Genomic DNA, 18,521 nt, shown 5'->3' with positions numbered 1-18,521 from the left:
AGTTTGTACTTCAGCCTTCATATTCTAGAAACCTGTGTGTCAAAAGAGCTTTTGTAATTGATAGAGTAGAAAAAAATGAACCCAAGAGTTCACTCTGGATCCTAAAAATAATACCAAAGGAATTTCAAAATAGGAGATCTTTAGGCCATAGCTAAAGGACATCAGAATAAGTCTACCTGATGTGTTAGGAAAATCTGGGCATTGCTTAAAAAAATTGAAAGTCATCCCATCTCTTAACTCAGTCTGAATAAATAAACCTTGCCAATAGAATGTGTTTTACAGCATTGATGGACGAACTGCTGGAGAGCAAGAGAGAGTAAACAGATGGAAAGAACACCAAAGGAAATTGAGAAATAGCCATCTGATGATATCATGTAGATTTGGACAAAGAACCACATGCCTGGGCTCTTCCCGCACTGACCTGCTGGATGCAGGTGCACAGAGTCAATGGTCTCCCTGGTACCCTAACAGCTGGATGATTTTCTCCCTTGCCAACTGCTTCTCTTAGTGACAGAAGTCAGGCTCATTCCCATGTTTTACAGATACAATATTTAATACGACTGGTTAAAAACTTGCTTTGATTTTGTCATGCCCATCCTTCTATTTCTTTTCTTTCTCTCTTTTTTCTGATAAGCCACCATTATTCTAGATATGGAAAAGCTCATAGTGGTTAAACTAATAATGAAATGTAACTTTTCTCTCCACTATCTCAATAATCATCTCCTTCATTCTTTTGACATAAAGTCAGATAATTCAAGATTTGGGCTGTTTCTGCACAAGACTGGTCATACATTTTTATTAAATTAATAAGCAGTGATCCTGCCTAACAGCACTGTGATTAGCAGATATAACCTATCTGTGTTCGTGCAAATTGAAAAAGTTAGCTAGAAAATCCTGGGAGTTCCTTTGAACTCTGTGTCTGCTTCAATCAGGAAATACTTTCTAGAGAAACGCAAACATCTTCACTGACATGGATAGAAAGGAAAATCTCATCAATTTAAACTCTACTCTGCTCAGCCAGAAAGGAATGAAGCTGGAGGTAGCCTCTGAACTATCCATGAACAAAGTTTCCTCAGAGAGTCTCTGGAAGGATGATTAAAGGTAATAATTTGTATACCATTTGAAATAAACTGCTATGTTAATCATAGTTAATTCTTCTTTCTGCACTAACTGCTGGGCTCTATTAAGTCATACTTGGTTCGCTTCCTTTGAGTTATTTTATATATAGCATTCTCTTTAAAGAAAAATTATTTTATTAAATCTGCGATTTAATTTTCATTAATTCAATCAACATTTTTATCCAGTCTATAATGTACAATTATTTAATAGTTCTGTCTCAAAAAATAGTGAGATATAATAAATATATTTATTAAATATAATATAATAATATATTATGTTAATTAATATATAATAAATATATTTGTTTCTCACATTTATCTATTATCCAAAAAACAAAACCAAGATAACTTTTATCTATCTGATTTTAAATATGTGGAATGAAAAAACTTGTTCCTATATGAAGGCTGCTTTCAACCATCATCAGAGCCCACTTCTTGAAGGCTAACTAGTCCATAAAATAGTTTCTAATAGATTTCTTGGCTTTGTTAATCCTGCTTATATAATGGAACTAATTTGACAATGACATTACTAATATTCCTCTTTTGATGAAACACTTCAGAAAGCTATCTGCCTAAAAGAGATTACAAGAAACTCACTTCAGAATTAAGGACACACACAAACTGAAAAAGCAGGAATAGAAAAAGATAACCCATGCAAACAGAAATGAAAAAAAAAAAAAAGCTGGACTAGCTATACTCATATCAGACAAAACAGACTTTATTTTTTTAAAGATTTTATTTATATTTATTTGAGAGAGAGAAAGAGAGCATGTGAGCAGAGGGAGGAGCAAGGGGGGAAGGACAAGTAGACTCTGTGCTGAGTGCAGAGCCCCACATGGAGCTTGGCTCACAACCCTGAGATCATGACCTGAGCCAAAATCAAGAATCAGAAGCCTAACTGACCAAGCCCCCAAGGTGCCCACAAAATAGGCTTTATAACAAAGACTATGATAAAATGCAAAGAAAGGCATTACATAACAATAAAAGTGTCAATCTATAGAGAAGACATAACATTTTTATGTTAATATAAGGTTTATTTATATTAAATGATTTATTAATTTAATATACATGCACCCAACATAAGAGCACCAAAGTACATAAAGCAAATATTAACAAATCTAAAGGGAGAAATTGAAATTAATATAATAACAGCAGAAGACTTTAATATCCTCTTCTCAGGAATGGACAGATCATTCTGACAAAAAAAATCCAAAAAAGGAAACAGTAGCCTTAAACAACACATTAGGCCCGATGAACCTAATAGATGTATGCAGAACATACCATCCAAAACTAGCAAAATACACATTCTTCTCAAGTGCACATGGAACATTCTCCAGGTTAGATCCATGTTGGGCCACAAAAGTCTCAATAAACTCAAGAAAATTGAAATCATATCAAGCATCTTTTCAAACCACAATGGTGTGAAATTAATTATAAGAAAAAATGAGAAAAAAAAGGGAAATACAAAAACGTGAAGACTAAACAACATGCTACTAAACAGCCAAATGGTCATCAAAGAAATCAAAGAAAAATTAAAAATTAAAAATTAAAAAGAAAAAAAAAAAACCCAGAGACAATGAAAACAAGAAATGCAGCATACCAAAATCTATGGAATGCAGCCAAAGTGGTTCTAAGAGGGAAGTTCACAGCAATACAGACCTACCACAAGAAACATGAAAAATCTCAAATAATCAATCTAACTTTACACCTAATGGAGTTAACAAATTGGTAGGAGGAAGGAAATAATAAAGATCACAGTGGAAATAAATGAAATCAAGATTAAAAAGGCAATAAGAACAATCAATGAAATTAAGAACTGGTTCTTTGAAAAAATTGACAAACCCCTAGCTAAACTAGTCAAGAAAAAAAAAAAAGAAAGAAAGGAGACTCAAAGAAATAAAACTATAAATGAAAGTGGAGAAGTAACAATTGATCGCAGAGAATAAGGCAATATGATGATCAATTATATGCCAACAAGCTTTTAGACATCCTAGAAGAAATAGATAAGTTCTTAGGAACATATAGTCTTCTAACACTGAATCAGGAAGAAATAGAAAATCTGAGTAGATGAATTACTAATAAGGAAATGGAAACAATAATTGAAAACCTCCCAAGAAACAAAAATTCAGGACCAAATAGCTTCAATGGTGAGTTCTACCAAACATTCAAAAAATTAATACCTAGCCTCAAATTCTTCCAAAAAAATTGAGGGGAGGAAAAGCTTTCAAATACATGTTATGAGGCTAGCATTACCCTAATACCAAAAACAGTTAAGGACACCACAAAAAGAAAATTACAGGCCAATATCCTTACTAAACATAGATGCAAAAATCCTCAAAAAAATACCAGCAAATCAAATCCAATCAAATAGGATTTATCCTAGGGATTCAAGGATGGTTCAATAATCACAAATCAATCATTGGGATACATCATATTAACAAAATTAAAGATAAAAATAATATAATCTCAATAGATGCATAAAAAACATTTGACAAAATTTAACATCCGTTTATAATAAAAACTTTCAACAAAGTGTATAGAGAGAGAATATACCTTAGCATTAAGATATATATGATAATCCTATAGCTAACATCATACTCAACCATGAAAATCTGCAAGTTTTTCTTCTATGATCAGGAACCAGATACAAATGTCCCCTTTCACCGCATAGTGTTGGAAAAAAAGAAATTAGGCCAGAAAAAGAAATAAAAGTCATCTAACTCAGAAAGGAAGAAAAAAACTGTCATTATTTGCAGATGAAATAATATATATAAAAAACCCTAAAGAATCCAATGAAAAACAATTAGAACTAATAAATGAATGTAGTAAAGTTGCAGAGTACAAAATCAATATATAGAAATCTGTAGCATTTCTATACTAGTAACAGAATATTAGAATTTTTTAAATTTTCACTTATAATTATATCAAAAAGAATAAAATATCCAGAAATAAATGTAACCAAGAAAGTAAAAGACCTGTACACTGAACCAAAAGACACTGATGAAAGAAACTGAAGAAGACATAGATAAACAGAAAGATATTTCATGCTCATGCCTTGGAAGAACTAATGGTGTTAAAATGTCCATACTACCCAAAGCAGTCAGTAGATTCAAAACAATCCCTATCAAAATACCAATAACATTTTTCATAGAACTAGAACAAATGATACTAAAATTTACATGGAACCACAAAAGACCCCAAATAGCCAAATCAATATTGAGAAAGAAAAACAAAACTGTAGATATCACACTCCCTGATTTCAAACCCTACAAAGCTGTCATAATCACATTTTTTGGTACAAAAACAGAATACAGATCAATGGAACAGAACAGAAAGCCCAGAAATAAAGCCACACATTTATGGACAATTAATGTATGACAAAGGAGCCAAGAACACACAATGGAGAAAAGACAGTCTCTTCAATAAATGATTGTAGGAAAACTGAACAACCACATGCAAAAGAATGAAACTAGGCCACTATCTTTCACTATACACAAAAATTAACTCAAATGGATTTAAATAGAAGATGTAAAACCACAAAATTCCTACAAGAAAACATAGGCAAGGAGCCCATTGCCATTGGTCTTAGTGACATCTTTGTGATTCTGACTCCAAAGGCAAGGAAAACATAAGCAAAAATAAACAAGTGCAGACTACATCAAGCTAAAAATCTTCTGTACAACAAAGAAAACCATCTTAAAAATGAAAAGACAACCTAGTGAATGAGAGTAGATATTTATATATTATACATCTCATAAAGGGTTAATATCCAAAATATATAAGGAACTTGTACAACTCAACAACAAAAAAACAAACAACCCAATTTTTAAAAAATGGGCAAAGGGTCGCTCCAAATAGACATTTCTCTAAAGAAGACATCCAGATGGCCAACAGGCACATAAAAAGATGATCAACATCAGTAATTATTATGGAAATGAAAATCAAAACCACAATAAGATATCACCTAACACCTGTTAGAATGGCTATTATTAAAAAGATAAGAAATAACAAGTGTTTAAAAGGGTATGGAAAGAAGGGAATCCTCATCCCCATTGGCAGGAGTGTAAATTGGTGCAATCAGTGTGGAAAATAGTATAGAGATTCCTCAAAAAATTATACCTTATGATTCAGCCATTCTACTTCTGGGTATCTATCTGAAAAATACAAAAATACTAATTTGGTTTTTTTAAAGATTTTATTTATTTATTCATGAGAGACAGAGAGAGAGAGAGACAGAGAGACAGAGAGAGAGAGAGAGAGAGAGAGAGAGGCAGAGAAAGAGGCAGAGACATAGGCAGGGGGAGAAGCAGGCTCCACGCAGGGAGCCTGACATGGGACTTGATCCTGGGTCTCCAGGATCATGCCCTGGGCCAAAGGCGGGCACTAAACTGCTGAGCCACCCAGGGATCCCCAAAAATACTAATTTGAAAAGATACATGCACTGCTATATTCATTGCAGTATTATTTAAAATAGCCAAGATATGAAAACAACCAAGTGTCTATTGATACGTGAATGGATAAAGATGTGGTATATTTCTATAATGGAATATTACTCAGCCACACAAAAGAGTGAAATCTTGCATGTGACAACATGGATGGACCTTGGGGGTACTATGCTAAGGGAAATCAGTAAGATGAAGTAAGATAAATGCCACATAATTTCACTCCTATGGGTCATCTAAAACGAACAAAAAAAATAAAATAAAAACAAACTTAAAGATACAGAGAACAGACTAGTGGTTGCCAGAAGAGAAGGGGATGGGGGAGGCTGTGTGTGTGAAACAGATGAAGGAGGTCAACTCTATGATGATGGACGGTAACTGGACCTGTGGTGATTACTTTGTAGTGTATACAGATGTCTAATTATAAAGCTGTATACCCGAAGCTTATTAAATAAATAATAAAATATCAGCTGTCTCAAAACCTTATGAATTTGAAAAGCACGAAAATGGCAATTTGTTAGTCATATGCCAATACGTGGGGATAACACTGAACTTGTTGCTATGCTCTAATCTGAGTGATTAGCAGTACAGCCTCAGCCAGCTTTCAGAATTAAGCCATGTTAGAGAGAACCTTCAAAAACTCAATTTGAAAATAACAGGATGGCCAAACCATTGCCAGTCTAAAGACCTCATTTCATTTCACTAACAGTAAGACTGGATGCGTGCAGGTGAAAAGGTAAAGAGGGTGGGGATGGGGGTGGGGAAGAGGAAGTGTAGCTGTTTGGCTTTTTGACAATAGAAGGGAAATCCCTCCCCGATTATGTATATTGTTTGTTTTACTGGATATCACCCTAACTGCTATGACTGCAGATGCTATTAGTTAAAATGTATATTAAGTTATCTGGTCCTTCTGAAAACCTGATCAGACCACTGAACTTCTAAATTTCTATCAGCAACAAACTGTAATGGAAATATCTCAACTGTGCTTTTATAAGAGGATCGTAAATTGATTTACAATGTCTGTAGGAAAGTGGGGTGATCCCAGCCCACATCAAGAGACATAAAATGTGCAAAAACTTATACCACCATTTTTCCTGTGGAATTACAAAGTGTGAAACAAATCTTAATAGCAAATTCCAAAGGAATAAACTTACTTTCAGTGCAAATAGGGCAGCATCCTTTTCTGTTGAGAATTTTACCCTAATCAAGAGGGGAAAAAAACAAATTTAATGTTAAGCAACAGGGTCTGCTGGAGAAAAAACTCTTTTTTAAACCTAATACCAGTTAAACCAATGAAAGCTGTCCAAGCTGTATTTGAACTTGATACCATACCCAGACAGTGATGATGATGGCAAAAATGAACTTTGAAGTATCAGGTTCTAATGCTGGACAAAGTCATTCAGAAAACTTTCCTGTCCTTACCCTCTGAGAAATATAATATCCAAAGGGCTCATTGGTGTGATTTTTCTCACATGGGAGGAAGATGGAGACAGTCTGGATTCAACTTTTTCAGTGATATCCAAACTAGCCCTCAGGAGACCAAGCGTACAGCGCATAAAAATGGGAATTGTCTATCAACCTCTTGATCCACGTAAGGCCTCCATTCTGTCTTTGCTTTTCAGAGAGGCCCAAACAATAAATCACATCCCGAGTGCAGGACCGTGGACATGGACGATATCTGTGCCTCAGAACAAATTCAGTCAGATTTCTTCTTTCAGAAAGTGGTATGCTATCCATGTTAAGACACGGCTATGTAGTCAAAGCCAATGAAGCTGTGGGTTTTGAAATGCTGAGTAACTTTCCATTACCTTTCTGGAAATACAATATAACTCCTATTTTCCATTTCTTCTAATTTTTTTAGTGCATGGCATTAGAAGGAGGAAACATATTCTCAGGGTCGATATCAGAGAATGGCATTGTCTTATCTCTGACTCAATGAGACTCACAGAGAAAAAGAAATGTGGTCATTGGCCACTAGTGGTCAGTTGCATAAAGAATAGATTTAGGTACTCAAAAAAAAAAAATCATACTGACTTAAAAAATTGGTTGATAATTGAAGAACCAGAATCACGTCTGATTCATTTTTGCAGCAGCCAGGCCTAAATGGCACATTAAAGGCTATGACAACTTTGAATGAGATTTAAAACTCAGCTTCAGAAAAATAAAAAATAAAACTCAGCTTCAATCAGCACCCCCTGGTTTGGGGCATTTTGACATATTTTCATTGCTAGAGCTTGATTATCGATTTCTATTTGGCACAGAGGCCCCCTTTCGTTTCTTGTGACTAAAAACAGTTGAAGACAAAATCAACTGAGGTGGGCCCAGGCCAATGGTGTGGTGGCCCCAGGGGAGTTCAGTAAAGTGCTCTGTCGGAAGGAGGCCAAACTACTGGAACCAAAAGGCCCCAAAAAAGGGTGACAACATGAGCCCCTACATCTGTTCTTTGGCAGAAACTGCCATCTCTCTTCTCCTGAAACTGAGTGGAGCTGGTAATCTCACTGAATCACATGAGGAATAAATCCAGCCCAAGCTATGAAGTCTAGGCTCCCAAGCTATGGAACTCTGGACATGTTGTGACCTCACTGGGAAGAAGGTCTTGTAATAGCACCCAACTCGGGATAGTCCCAACATTAAACAGGGTAAGTCCTGGGACTGTAGGGAAAGTCTTAGTACGTATCAGTGATGATGAGAGGGCAGTGTTGTAACACCCTGTCCCCAGTGGAACCTGCCACAGCCCTTCTCACAAAAGGCTCTCCTTTGCCTCAGGGCTGGGGTAAGGGTGGGGGAAGGGGCTGAGGGGGGATGGGGTTGCCAGGGAGGATAGACAGGAAATCCAACCATAAAACCCTTCTTCAACAGGGCACACATACTTCTGGAAAGAGAGATGAGTAGCAGGCAGGAGGGATAGAGCAGGGAATATAGTCTGCTTCTTAAAAAAAAAAAAAAAAAAATTAAATTAAATTTCCCAAGGCAATGCAAGGGAGGGGAAACAAGCATTGAACAGGATTTCCATGGTAGAACTAAGTTATCTTCCAAAGTCCTTGTGCTGGCCCCTGAGGAAGGAAAGTGTGAACCAGAGCAACAGCTGGAAAGATGCCAGAAACAGAAAGGTGGCCCCTGGGGCAGGAGCCAGGCCCAGACAAGCTTTGACAAGACCGGGAAGGGGGTGAGGCGGGGGAGAGGTCTGCACTTGGAGAGATGGATGCTCCTGGCTCAGAGGAGGTCCTCCAAGAGGAGATGCTAACGAGATGCCGCTGACATAAAAAACGCTGACCTCCCCACAGCAAGAGGACAATGAAACCCATCAACCCTGCCACAAGTGGCGAGCCTCGAGTCAAGCTGAAAACCCCACCACGGCCTGTGGAGGCTAGTTAGTTGAGCCACCAGGTTGGCACAGCATCCTGTTTTTGTCTTGTAGAATAAGGAAGCCCATTATTACCAACATGTGCTGCAGGACTTCATTAGCAGTGAGGGTTCCCCAAGGACTGGCATAAATGATGTGATCCCCTTTTCCCAATGAATATTTATAAGCAGACCATGTTCAAGTCTACTTATTGTATCTCCTTTTTTTTTTTCTTTTATAGGAGGTTTTCAGTTTTATGTCTGAGGCTTTTTAAAGCAAGACTAATTAGGGTTTTTTTTTTTCCTTTTTTTCTCCCCCCTTCTTTCAGTTGTGCAATAGCAACAGCTGTTGTTTTTTTGTGCCTCATTTGGCACTCAAGTAAAAACAGCAACTTTTTGTTTATAATAATAACAGATGTGAATAAAATTAAAAGCTGTCTATAACAGAGAAAGGAGGACATGTCCTGAATATATAGATATATTTTTTTTTCATTCGCTGGAAGGTATTGAATAGGTTTGACACTTTCCCAAAAATGCATAAAACCTTGAAAGGTTTCAAGTTGCCGAGGTGAATTCAATGAAGCTCATGCTTTAGAAGATAATGGTGGCTTTATTCACAGAGCTGGAACTGTGGGTTTCTGAAAAGAGATATTTCCATAGGGGCACTATTTCCATTTGGGGCTACAACGGAGGCCAGGTTAGGGTATGAAAATGTCAGGAAAGGGGTCGGGGAGGGGTGCTGATGGCCCGAGAAACCCCTCGTGGAGTTTATTACTAAACAACTACATACTACTTTGAATGACCAGGGGAAGAAATCTCTAATTTGAGAAGAGAGAAAGAGAAGAGAACCGTGCGAAGGCTGGTTATGGCATTCAGTGGAAAGCTCAGTAAAAGGAGTAAGAGAGCAGATCTAACAGGAGTTGGAGACATCAAAACAAAGAAGTGGGGAAAAGTCAGTGAGAAATAGGAGATTTGGGACAAGTGCAAGGTTAAGAGCTATTTTCATGGGAGATGAGAATCTGGGCGGGAAGCGCACAGAAAAGGAGTGGGCCTTACAAAGGGAGGATGTGGCTACCGGGGAACCTGGAAGTATCAGGGGATCTGGATTCTGCGTTCAGAAGATGGCATGAGACCATGCCACACGTAGGATGTTTCCCAAGACCTTCAGGTAAAGAAAAAGTCAACCTGCATTCCAGACATACCTGCGGGCAGCTGCTGATGGGAACGCACTGCTTCTTTCGACACTCTGTCTTGCCTTTCACACAAGCACAGATGGTGCAGTTAACAGAGGACCACATCTCTCCATCCTGAAGGAGAGAGCACAGGATTCCGCTATCAGCTGGAGGCTGTCAGGAGCTAGTCCCACAGGCTGGGATTTCTTTGCCAAGAAGAGCATTTCTTGCCCTGAGTGAGGGATCCATCATCAGACTAAATTACCCTGAGGTGTCTCTCTCCACCTATCTGATTGGAGGGTGTGTGTGTGTGTGTATGTGTGTCTGTGTGCTCCCTCTCCAGAATATAAAAAGAATTTGTGTGCATCTAACCAAATCACATTCGTATCTTGCTCCTCCTGTACTGTTTACTTAGCTTCACCCTGGAGGACAAACATGAGCTTCATACATGATGCAGTAGCAAAGTTCTAATTTTCCTGTTTGATAGAACTGAAATGTTCAAGCTGTCCCAGACACCAGCAGTTGAGGTGTACGAAAACATGTAGTTTACTCCCAGATGTGACATGGTTCTGGACCACATGGGACATGAACGTACAAAGAACAGAGGCTATGACCAGAGTCATTGGCCAGGCAAGCACCTGATCAGCAAGCCATCCAAGTATGTGGAGCCCAGGCAACTCATACTCAGATAACGTGTCTCTGCCTGTCTGATACTCTCCTCCCAAAAAGCTGGCTAGCACCTTGGAACACATTTTCTAGCTCAGAAAGGGCTTTTTGAGGAATATTTTTTGACTCATTGAATTTATAGTATGCAAATGCCAAATATGCAGCCACAGAAGCCCTGTTCCTCTGGAGAACATGCAAGGATGTGTGGCCTAGCTTGTGGAAAAGTAGATTACACACACCAGAGCTGGGTCCGAAAACAAACCAAGAATTCCTTCTTGGGTTTGTAGATAGGAGTAGCAGGTTTTGTTAAAAACAGAGAAACTAGCTCAGATTTTGATGATGACTCCTCCTTCTCCTCTTGCTTCTCATTTTTGAAGCTATATGAAGGACTAGTAGAGCCTTTTATTCCTCAGGAGAGAAAGACCTAACCAAATCTACCATAAAGGGCATCTGATAGTCCAAATTATCTGAGTGCACACTTCTAGGACTTGGTGTTGCAAAGATGACTCTCTGTAAATTATTTTAGCCCTCATCACATAAAGGAGCCTTGAAAACACTTTGCACACAACACCAGCATGAAAGGGAGTCTATAGCGTCTAGGTGCTTGGAAAATGGATGACTTTATGTCAAAAGGACACATGAGTGGCTCTGAGAGCCTGTGTAACTATAACACACACATGACCCCCTTCCTCTGGGCAGGACACATCATGTCTTCACACTGATTCCACAGGAATCAAGACTCCCCCTCCAACTTTGTCAATATAAAAAGAAATCTGGCTAAGTACAGCATGAGGAGCTCCCACGTCTGACTTGATTCCGAGGACCTCAGACTCAAGAATGTCCTGAGGTGGCACCTTCAGGTACAGACCAGATGGAAATCCCTTTGGGCAAAGACAACAATCTTCAACCTGTTTACATGGTCACTGCACAGCTATGCTAACAGAAAACTATGGGTAGCAGTTGACGAGGAACAGATGGTCCTTAGACAGTCCTGCTGGCTCAGTTGGGGCAAGGCTCTCTCACCTTCGCTCCACAGCTGTGCTGGCATCAACATCCTCACCTGAACATCTTCCAAGTGAGAACAATCTCTCTTTGAAAACTTAGCTTCATGAAAAAGTTCTAAAAGTATTAAGCTACAGAAGCATCAAGATCTAAGAAAGGGACTCTGAGGATCTCTGACTGAATGAGTTACCCCTAGTCAGAAGGGCGCCCATAATAGCACCGCCAAGGCAACTATCTTCAGCTTACGCCCAATCATGGGCCCACCACATTCAGAAAAGGCGATAATATTTCACAGTCTTAAAATACTTTGAAAAGCAAAATAAAGCCAAAGAAAACCATTTTTTCAAACAGTTGCTTCTCTCCCCCACATGCACTTGATTTTAAATATATGTATATATAATATTGCAATATAAATAATTACATTTGCATAACACACACGACATATGTGTCTACAAAATACGGAATACTCTGGTCTGTCTTTTGTCTGGAGCTCTTTACATTTCAGTGGAGAATAGAAGTTCCCACGAGCTTGGTTTGTCACATACCCGGAAAATCTTGTTGCCAAACTTGCACACCTTGATGTCTTCTGGAGGCACTCGCAGGAGGCACTCCTCACAACAGGTCTCCTCCCCTCTGACGCAGCCACCAGGGTGGGAGCACTTCTTCTTACATACTACAGTGGAGTCCTGGGGGCCCAGAGACAAAACAGAAATTAAAAGTGATTTCCATCTTTACCAAACATCCTACCTGGCATTCCTTTTAACAGCCCACAGCTAACTGCTTTAAAATATATTCTGAAGATATCCTACTGTAACTTGTTGCAATAAATCCTTCTTTCACTTCAAAATGTCATTTGTTGATTAAACGTCTGGACTAGAAGTTGACAAAGCTTTGAAAAGTGTGACATACCCTTGCCAACTCCCAAGTGTTTATAATTTAACATTCAAGAAACTTATGGTTCTACTCCAGCCAGTGTGTGGCAAGAAAGTCCAGCTCACTGTGGGCCAACCAGTTTCCTTCTTCCTTCCTCTTGCATATCCTTCATTAACATTGCTCTCTTGGGTCTCCTCTGGGGCTTTCTGCCACCTTTAAGGAGTTTAGCATAAAGCCATGATATCTAATCAGTAAGAAAAAATGAGGAGCTAATGTTCTTCCTCAAGATGAAATTGCTCAGTTTGTTCTATATTCACGGAAGAACTAACTGGACCTGGGCTCTAGGGCTTCTCTATAAAGTAAGTCACCTTAATCAGGCCACTTAATCCCTGAGAGTGAGGAGTTTATACCTGTAACTTTAAGAGGTATGACTTGCTTTCTAAAGAAGTGGCACTACCTGAACACAATAGCCAACTAAATTGTGCCTACTGATTCATTCAACAACACACTGAAGAAAAGTATGCTTTTCTTGAAGTGTACTTTTCTCGAACCTACTCCAGTTCAAGAAAAGTGCGCTTCTTTAGTTCCCAGACAACAAGTGGCAATTTCACTGGAGTAGGTTGTCAGGCAGAACGAATGTAAGAGCAAAACACTGGTGAGCCTTGGTGGCAGGCAGGGTTGGAGGAAGGTGGTGTCCCACGTAGATGGGCGACCGCCTCACGGTGCAAGGAAGAGAGACCAGGCCCTCTCTTAGTTAGCAATGAGAGAGAACTCACTTAAACAGGTTGTGTAAATCAACTTACGTAACTTCTGTCGCTTCTCTGTTAATCCTATGGCTTCAAGAGCTACCTCTGGTATTCATCTACTACTATGTTCCAATTGACTTATCCATCGAAGATTAATATGACAATGAGATAATCTTTTAAAAATGGCATTAGTTGTGTTTTATTTTTAAGGTTTTACCACACCAGATAACAGATAGGATTTAGCACCGGACAAGACCAGTTCATTTATTAGGTCTGTTATCTTATGCAAATCCATCTCCCTAAGCCCCAAATTCCTCATCTTCAAAATGGAGATGTGAGTAGCTGCTTTGCAATTTACATGAAAGATGTAAAGCACTTGGCACAGTTTCTGGCACATACAAATTGTTATAGGTCAATTCATAAATTGGGGGGGGGAAAATCCTTTGCCAAACTGCATGTCTTGATTTCTAGTTTGAAAACAGGACGCTCACTAGCTTTCAAGTAATATATACTTCATGGTAGTAGATTTCCCGACTTTTATTACACACACATACACACACACACACAGCACCCATTAGAACATATAGCTGACAGTAGCTTAAGTCATGAGAATACGGAGGTAGGTGGATGTGCTTCTGTCTATAAGGAGTTCACAGAGCAAAAGGAGAGAGTGAACTATGTGAACAAATAAATTGCAATGTAACATGGTAAACAGAGTTATTAAAGTATAGAGGTAACAGAAAAGAGGGGTAATTACCCGCCTAAGTGAGTCAGGAGAGCCTCCCTAGAGGAGGTAACATCTGACATAGGCTGTTCTGTATGAAGAGGAGTTTGCTAATTAAATTGAAAGAACAATCTCCAGGTAGAGGAATCATCAAATCTGAAGGTGCAAAGACCTGAAACCATACTGCGCTCAGAGTCCTGTTTCCTGCACTTGCTGTGCCACTGGATGGGGATGGATGCTGGAGAGGGAAGAGGGAAGCTCTGAGCAAATAGAAAATAATACTGATTTTCTAAAATGACTGTGGCCTGATTCTTCAAGCATCCAATTTCCCATAGATGACTGTGAATGCACACTCTGACAAAAGACAACCTCTTGAAGGAACAATATTAATTACACTTTTTTGAGCACTGGGACGTACTGCCCAATCATCTCTCAAAGAAACAATGAGACCCAAAACACTGCAAGCATAATGGATTCTCAGTCTGGCTTTCCTGTAATTCAGAGAATTGGGAATGTGATGTGTTCCATCAAAGGTTCAGTATCCTCAAGAGGAAGCTATAACCTGTGAAATTCCTGGAGAGGAAGAAAAGTCCTGAGGATAGAGGCCAAGGCAAACAGAAGAAGTGGCTATATGTTTAGCATAGGATAATACAAACCACAAAGGAGAGGAAGGAGCCTCAGGAAAGTATTCTCAGGCTTAGGAAACACTCAGTGTTCAGTGCCAGGGAACAGACAGTTCAGCCCCTACTCAGCCACCTCCCTGAAGTAGTCCATGCTACTTAACAAAGCATGCCTCAAGTAATCAGGAACTTCTGAACCCTAATCCTAGCTACTGACTCATCGCTGACATGGAGCAAAACTCCTCTCTTTCCCTCTCTAGCTATTAAAAACAAAACTACAACCATCACCACCAAAATGTATTATTCTAAATTCATGTCACACAGATGTTTGGGGTCTCTCATTAATGAAGGATCCTAAAATCTCCCATTAAGATGATTCTCTTCTTGGTTTTAAAAATAAATCACTGCATAAGCACAGTCAATGAATGTGTGATGTGTAGCCCTTTAAGATTCTGGAGCGTGGACCTCTTTCTTTACCCGTCATTAGACTTCTGTTTGCCTTTTGGGAAAAGCAAGCAATACCTCAAGTAAGAAAGGGTACAATGAACAATATATAAATACTCTCTTCCCAAACCATCAGGTTTATCCTTGTGATGAACTGTAAATCCATGCCTTTCTTTCCTCTGGAAGGTGATTAAAGTCATTTTTATTGAGAGGTGTGTCAGAGAATTCACCTCGGATAGTTAGAGCCAGAGAACACTGCCACATGTATGTATCCGATTTTAGAAAGTGCCTCAGCTAGCCTCTCAGACTTTAGTTCTCACCTCTGGGAGCTAACTTGTAGGTCCCAGGAAGGTAACAGTGAATTGTCATTTGGGTCCTTTGTTCGAACTTCCTTGCGACCTTGAGTATGATTTCAGCTAGTAAAATGGTGTTGATAACGCTTCCTTCTGGTAAATAACACATTATTATGTTTGGCTATGATGCTAACAATAAAACCCCAAGTGCAATCACTGTTGGACCACAGGCCCGCAGAACCACATTACCTGGCAGGTGCATGCAGTGCAGTTATCATAGAGAAATGAAGATCCATTGTCATAAACATCACTGCGGAAGAGGCAGCTTCCAAATGGGAGGTCAAACACTTTCCTCTGACCTAGAGGGAAGCAATTGCATGGTGTAAGCCAGACAGAAGCCAGGAATTCCCATTTTGTCATCAACAATTATATCACAGGGATGTTGAACATTCTCACAAAGACCAGGTAAATCTGGTGCACAAAAATAGTCCTGGGCCATATATTCCCAGGGGATCCCCTGGAGTCACTAATTTAGAGAGTTTTTGTTAGGAAGAATTTGATTCCACACTGAATCTGGTAAGTTCAATAAATCTATAATACCATCATAGTGAACCAAGATGACCAGGTCCATATTGACTGTCCACATGGAGCTCATAGTCTACTGGCAGGACAAACCTACAAAAAATTATTTCAACACAACAATATGGTAAGTTCTGGAAAGAAGCCAATATGGGTACTGTGGAGACAGGGAGACTTCCTGGAGGATGTAATGCCTGAGCTGCATTTTAAAGAACAAAAATAACTAACTAACTAACTAACTAACTAACTAACATTATCCAGAAAGAAGGTATTGGCAGGGAAGAGGCAAAAGCAAGAAGTTCCCAAGAAGAACTAGAATGAGAAAAAGAAGAACCAATGCATCTCAGTTGGAGAAATAATAAGGATAAGTCCTTGGTATAATGGATGGCACTAACCTAAAATGTGCGTAAAGGCAGACTCCAACCCACATGCCAAGTACCCAAGCTTTCAAAGGCATCGCACCTCTGTAGAACTAGCTTGGTTTTCCCTTACGTGAAGATTTGATTGGTGACCAAAAGAGCCATAAAAGCAATCCCAAATAAAGAGTACAATCCAATTTCCTCCTTTCTTTCAGTATGTTAACTTCTACTCTCTGGAACACATAAAAACATCCCTCACATGTTACTTGAATCAGGGACTGAGTTAAGAAATCAAAGATTCATAGTCATTCATTAGATTTACATCTACACACTTTCTTCTTATAAAAAGATTAAAAGCAGTATCTATTTATCAGGAGGCCCAGTGAAATGCTGAAAACACCTATAGGCAACATACTAAATGCTGCTCTCAGAATTGTTGGAATTACCATTCATAGGAGTCAAGAAAAATTCCATCTTTCTGCTAGAGTCAACTTCAAGGCTAGGATAAAATATACATGCAGAATTAAATAATTAGTTTGGTTCTTACTGCCAGAAGTAAACTTGCCTCAAAAGATGACAGTGAGCTATAATCTGGGTCCCACATATAGACCCCCTGATGACCTTGAGTATTTCTCTAGGCCTCACTTAGTTCACCTGCAAAATGGTATCAAGAATGCCTCCTTGCAATAACACATGACCCTCTCTACCTACAATATGGATACTGGAGTATACAACAGAAAATCCTTCCATGGTTGAACAAAATTTAGCTAAATAACTGTATTTTTGCACCTAGCGAGTATTAATAATCCAGCTAAGACAGGTATTCTTATGTGCTCACCAGGTCCCGAGTTTCTTGAAACTTGTGAGAACTTATAAACTAAATTAGAGGATTACCTGCAAAATATAAAATTCAACCCTTCTCTAGATTTTCCCCTAGGTCCTGAAGCATCAGAAAGCTGTGTGCAGGCCACCCACCCCATTAGAGTCACTTATGTCACATCATACCTTGGTTTTAGGATATTCTAGTATAAGCAATATCCCTAAGCATATCTTTTTTTTCCTTTTTTTGTATTTACTATAAAAATGATGGTCATGTCATTTTTCACTGCTGTAAACACTGCCCCCTATATTAATGTATCAGAGATATATTTCTATCCTTTTAAGAATTAAAAATAGCTCTGTTTCAATTAAGCAATTTTTACAAATGTGATAACCTGGCTTGGCTTTTTCCTCTTTTATTTTTTTTTAAGATTTTATTTTATTATTTATTCATAGACACAGAGAGAGAGAGAGAGGTAGAGACACAGGCAGAGGGAGAGGGAGAAGCAGGCTCCATGCAGGGAGCCTGACGCGGGACTCGATCCCGGGCCTCCAAGATCACACCCCAGGCTGCAGGCGGCACCAAACCGCGGTGCCACCGGGGCTGCCCTTTTTCCTCTTTTAACTACATGTACTCCATGTATTTTATAAGTGGCCTGAAATCCTTTTTGACAAAAGGCAGGATATAAATATATAAATAAAATCAAGCTTCTTTCTCTGCCAACCAAAATACATCTTCTTTATGGCTGAGCTTCACATTACCTCCTCAGATGCCCTTTTACCTCTTAGAATAAGCAGCCCACTCATGGGTTCCCACAGCTTGTAGCTTTTACTACATTTATAGTACTCAGTACTGTGGCATGGATGAATAAAAGAATGAATGAATAGGTGAACAAATAGATGGAGGCACTGGTGGATTGATTGATGCATCAGTAGATCACTGAACAAAAAGACTCTTCAACAAGTTTACCCCCTGAACAAATGCAATTACCTAGACTATTACTCAATAAAATATAATTTTTACCTAAAAGTACTGATGTAAAGCTTTTATCACAGAGCCTGGCATTCATTAAACACCCCTAATAAGTGGTAGATGATGAGTATTATCATTATTATCAGTAATATAATTCCAACATGATCTCAGGCTGTGTCACTTTGAAAGGTGCATTGGGTGCTCAGTGTAAACAAACCTCTGATGGGTCTCTGCCTTGAAAATGAGAAAGAGAGGAAAAGAATGTTACAGTACAAAAAGCAGAGGTATGTCATGTAAATGAATTCTGGTCAAAGGAATATTTAACAGCAAATGGGTGTCCAACCAGCCA

At 38.9% G+C, this 18,521-nt stretch overlaps 1 protein-coding gene across 2 annotated transcripts in view; it reads right to left on the bottom strand.

Annotated features, from left to right (window-relative positions):
- Positions 1-18,521, bottom strand: part of BMPER (BMP binding endothelial regulator) — a 242,340-nt gene that overhangs the window by 95,635 nt on the left and 128,184 nt on the right. For both annotated transcript variants that reach the window (XM_025464605.3, XM_025464604.3), the window contains exons 8-11: positions 15,692-15,801; positions 12,288-12,428; positions 10,105-10,209; positions 6,715-6,760 (exon numbers count right to left, since the gene is read on the bottom strand). In XM_025464605.3, coding sequence (XP_025320390.1) covers positions 6,715-6,760; positions 10,105-10,209; positions 12,288-12,428; positions 15,692-15,801 — 402 coding nt within the window. The remainder of the gene's footprint in view (positions 1-6,714; positions 6,761-10,104; positions 10,210-12,287; positions 12,429-15,691; positions 15,802-18,521) is intronic.

This window comes from Canis lupus, chromosome 14 (assembly GCF_003254725.2).
Source record: "Canis lupus dingo isolate Sandy chromosome 14, ASM325472v2, whole genome shotgun sequence".
Taxonomy (NCBI): domain Eukaryota; kingdom Metazoa; phylum Chordata; class Mammalia; order Carnivora; family Canidae; genus Canis; species Canis lupus.
Note: the sequence above shows the minus strand (reverse complement) of the source record. Positions and strands in the feature narration are given on the sequence as shown.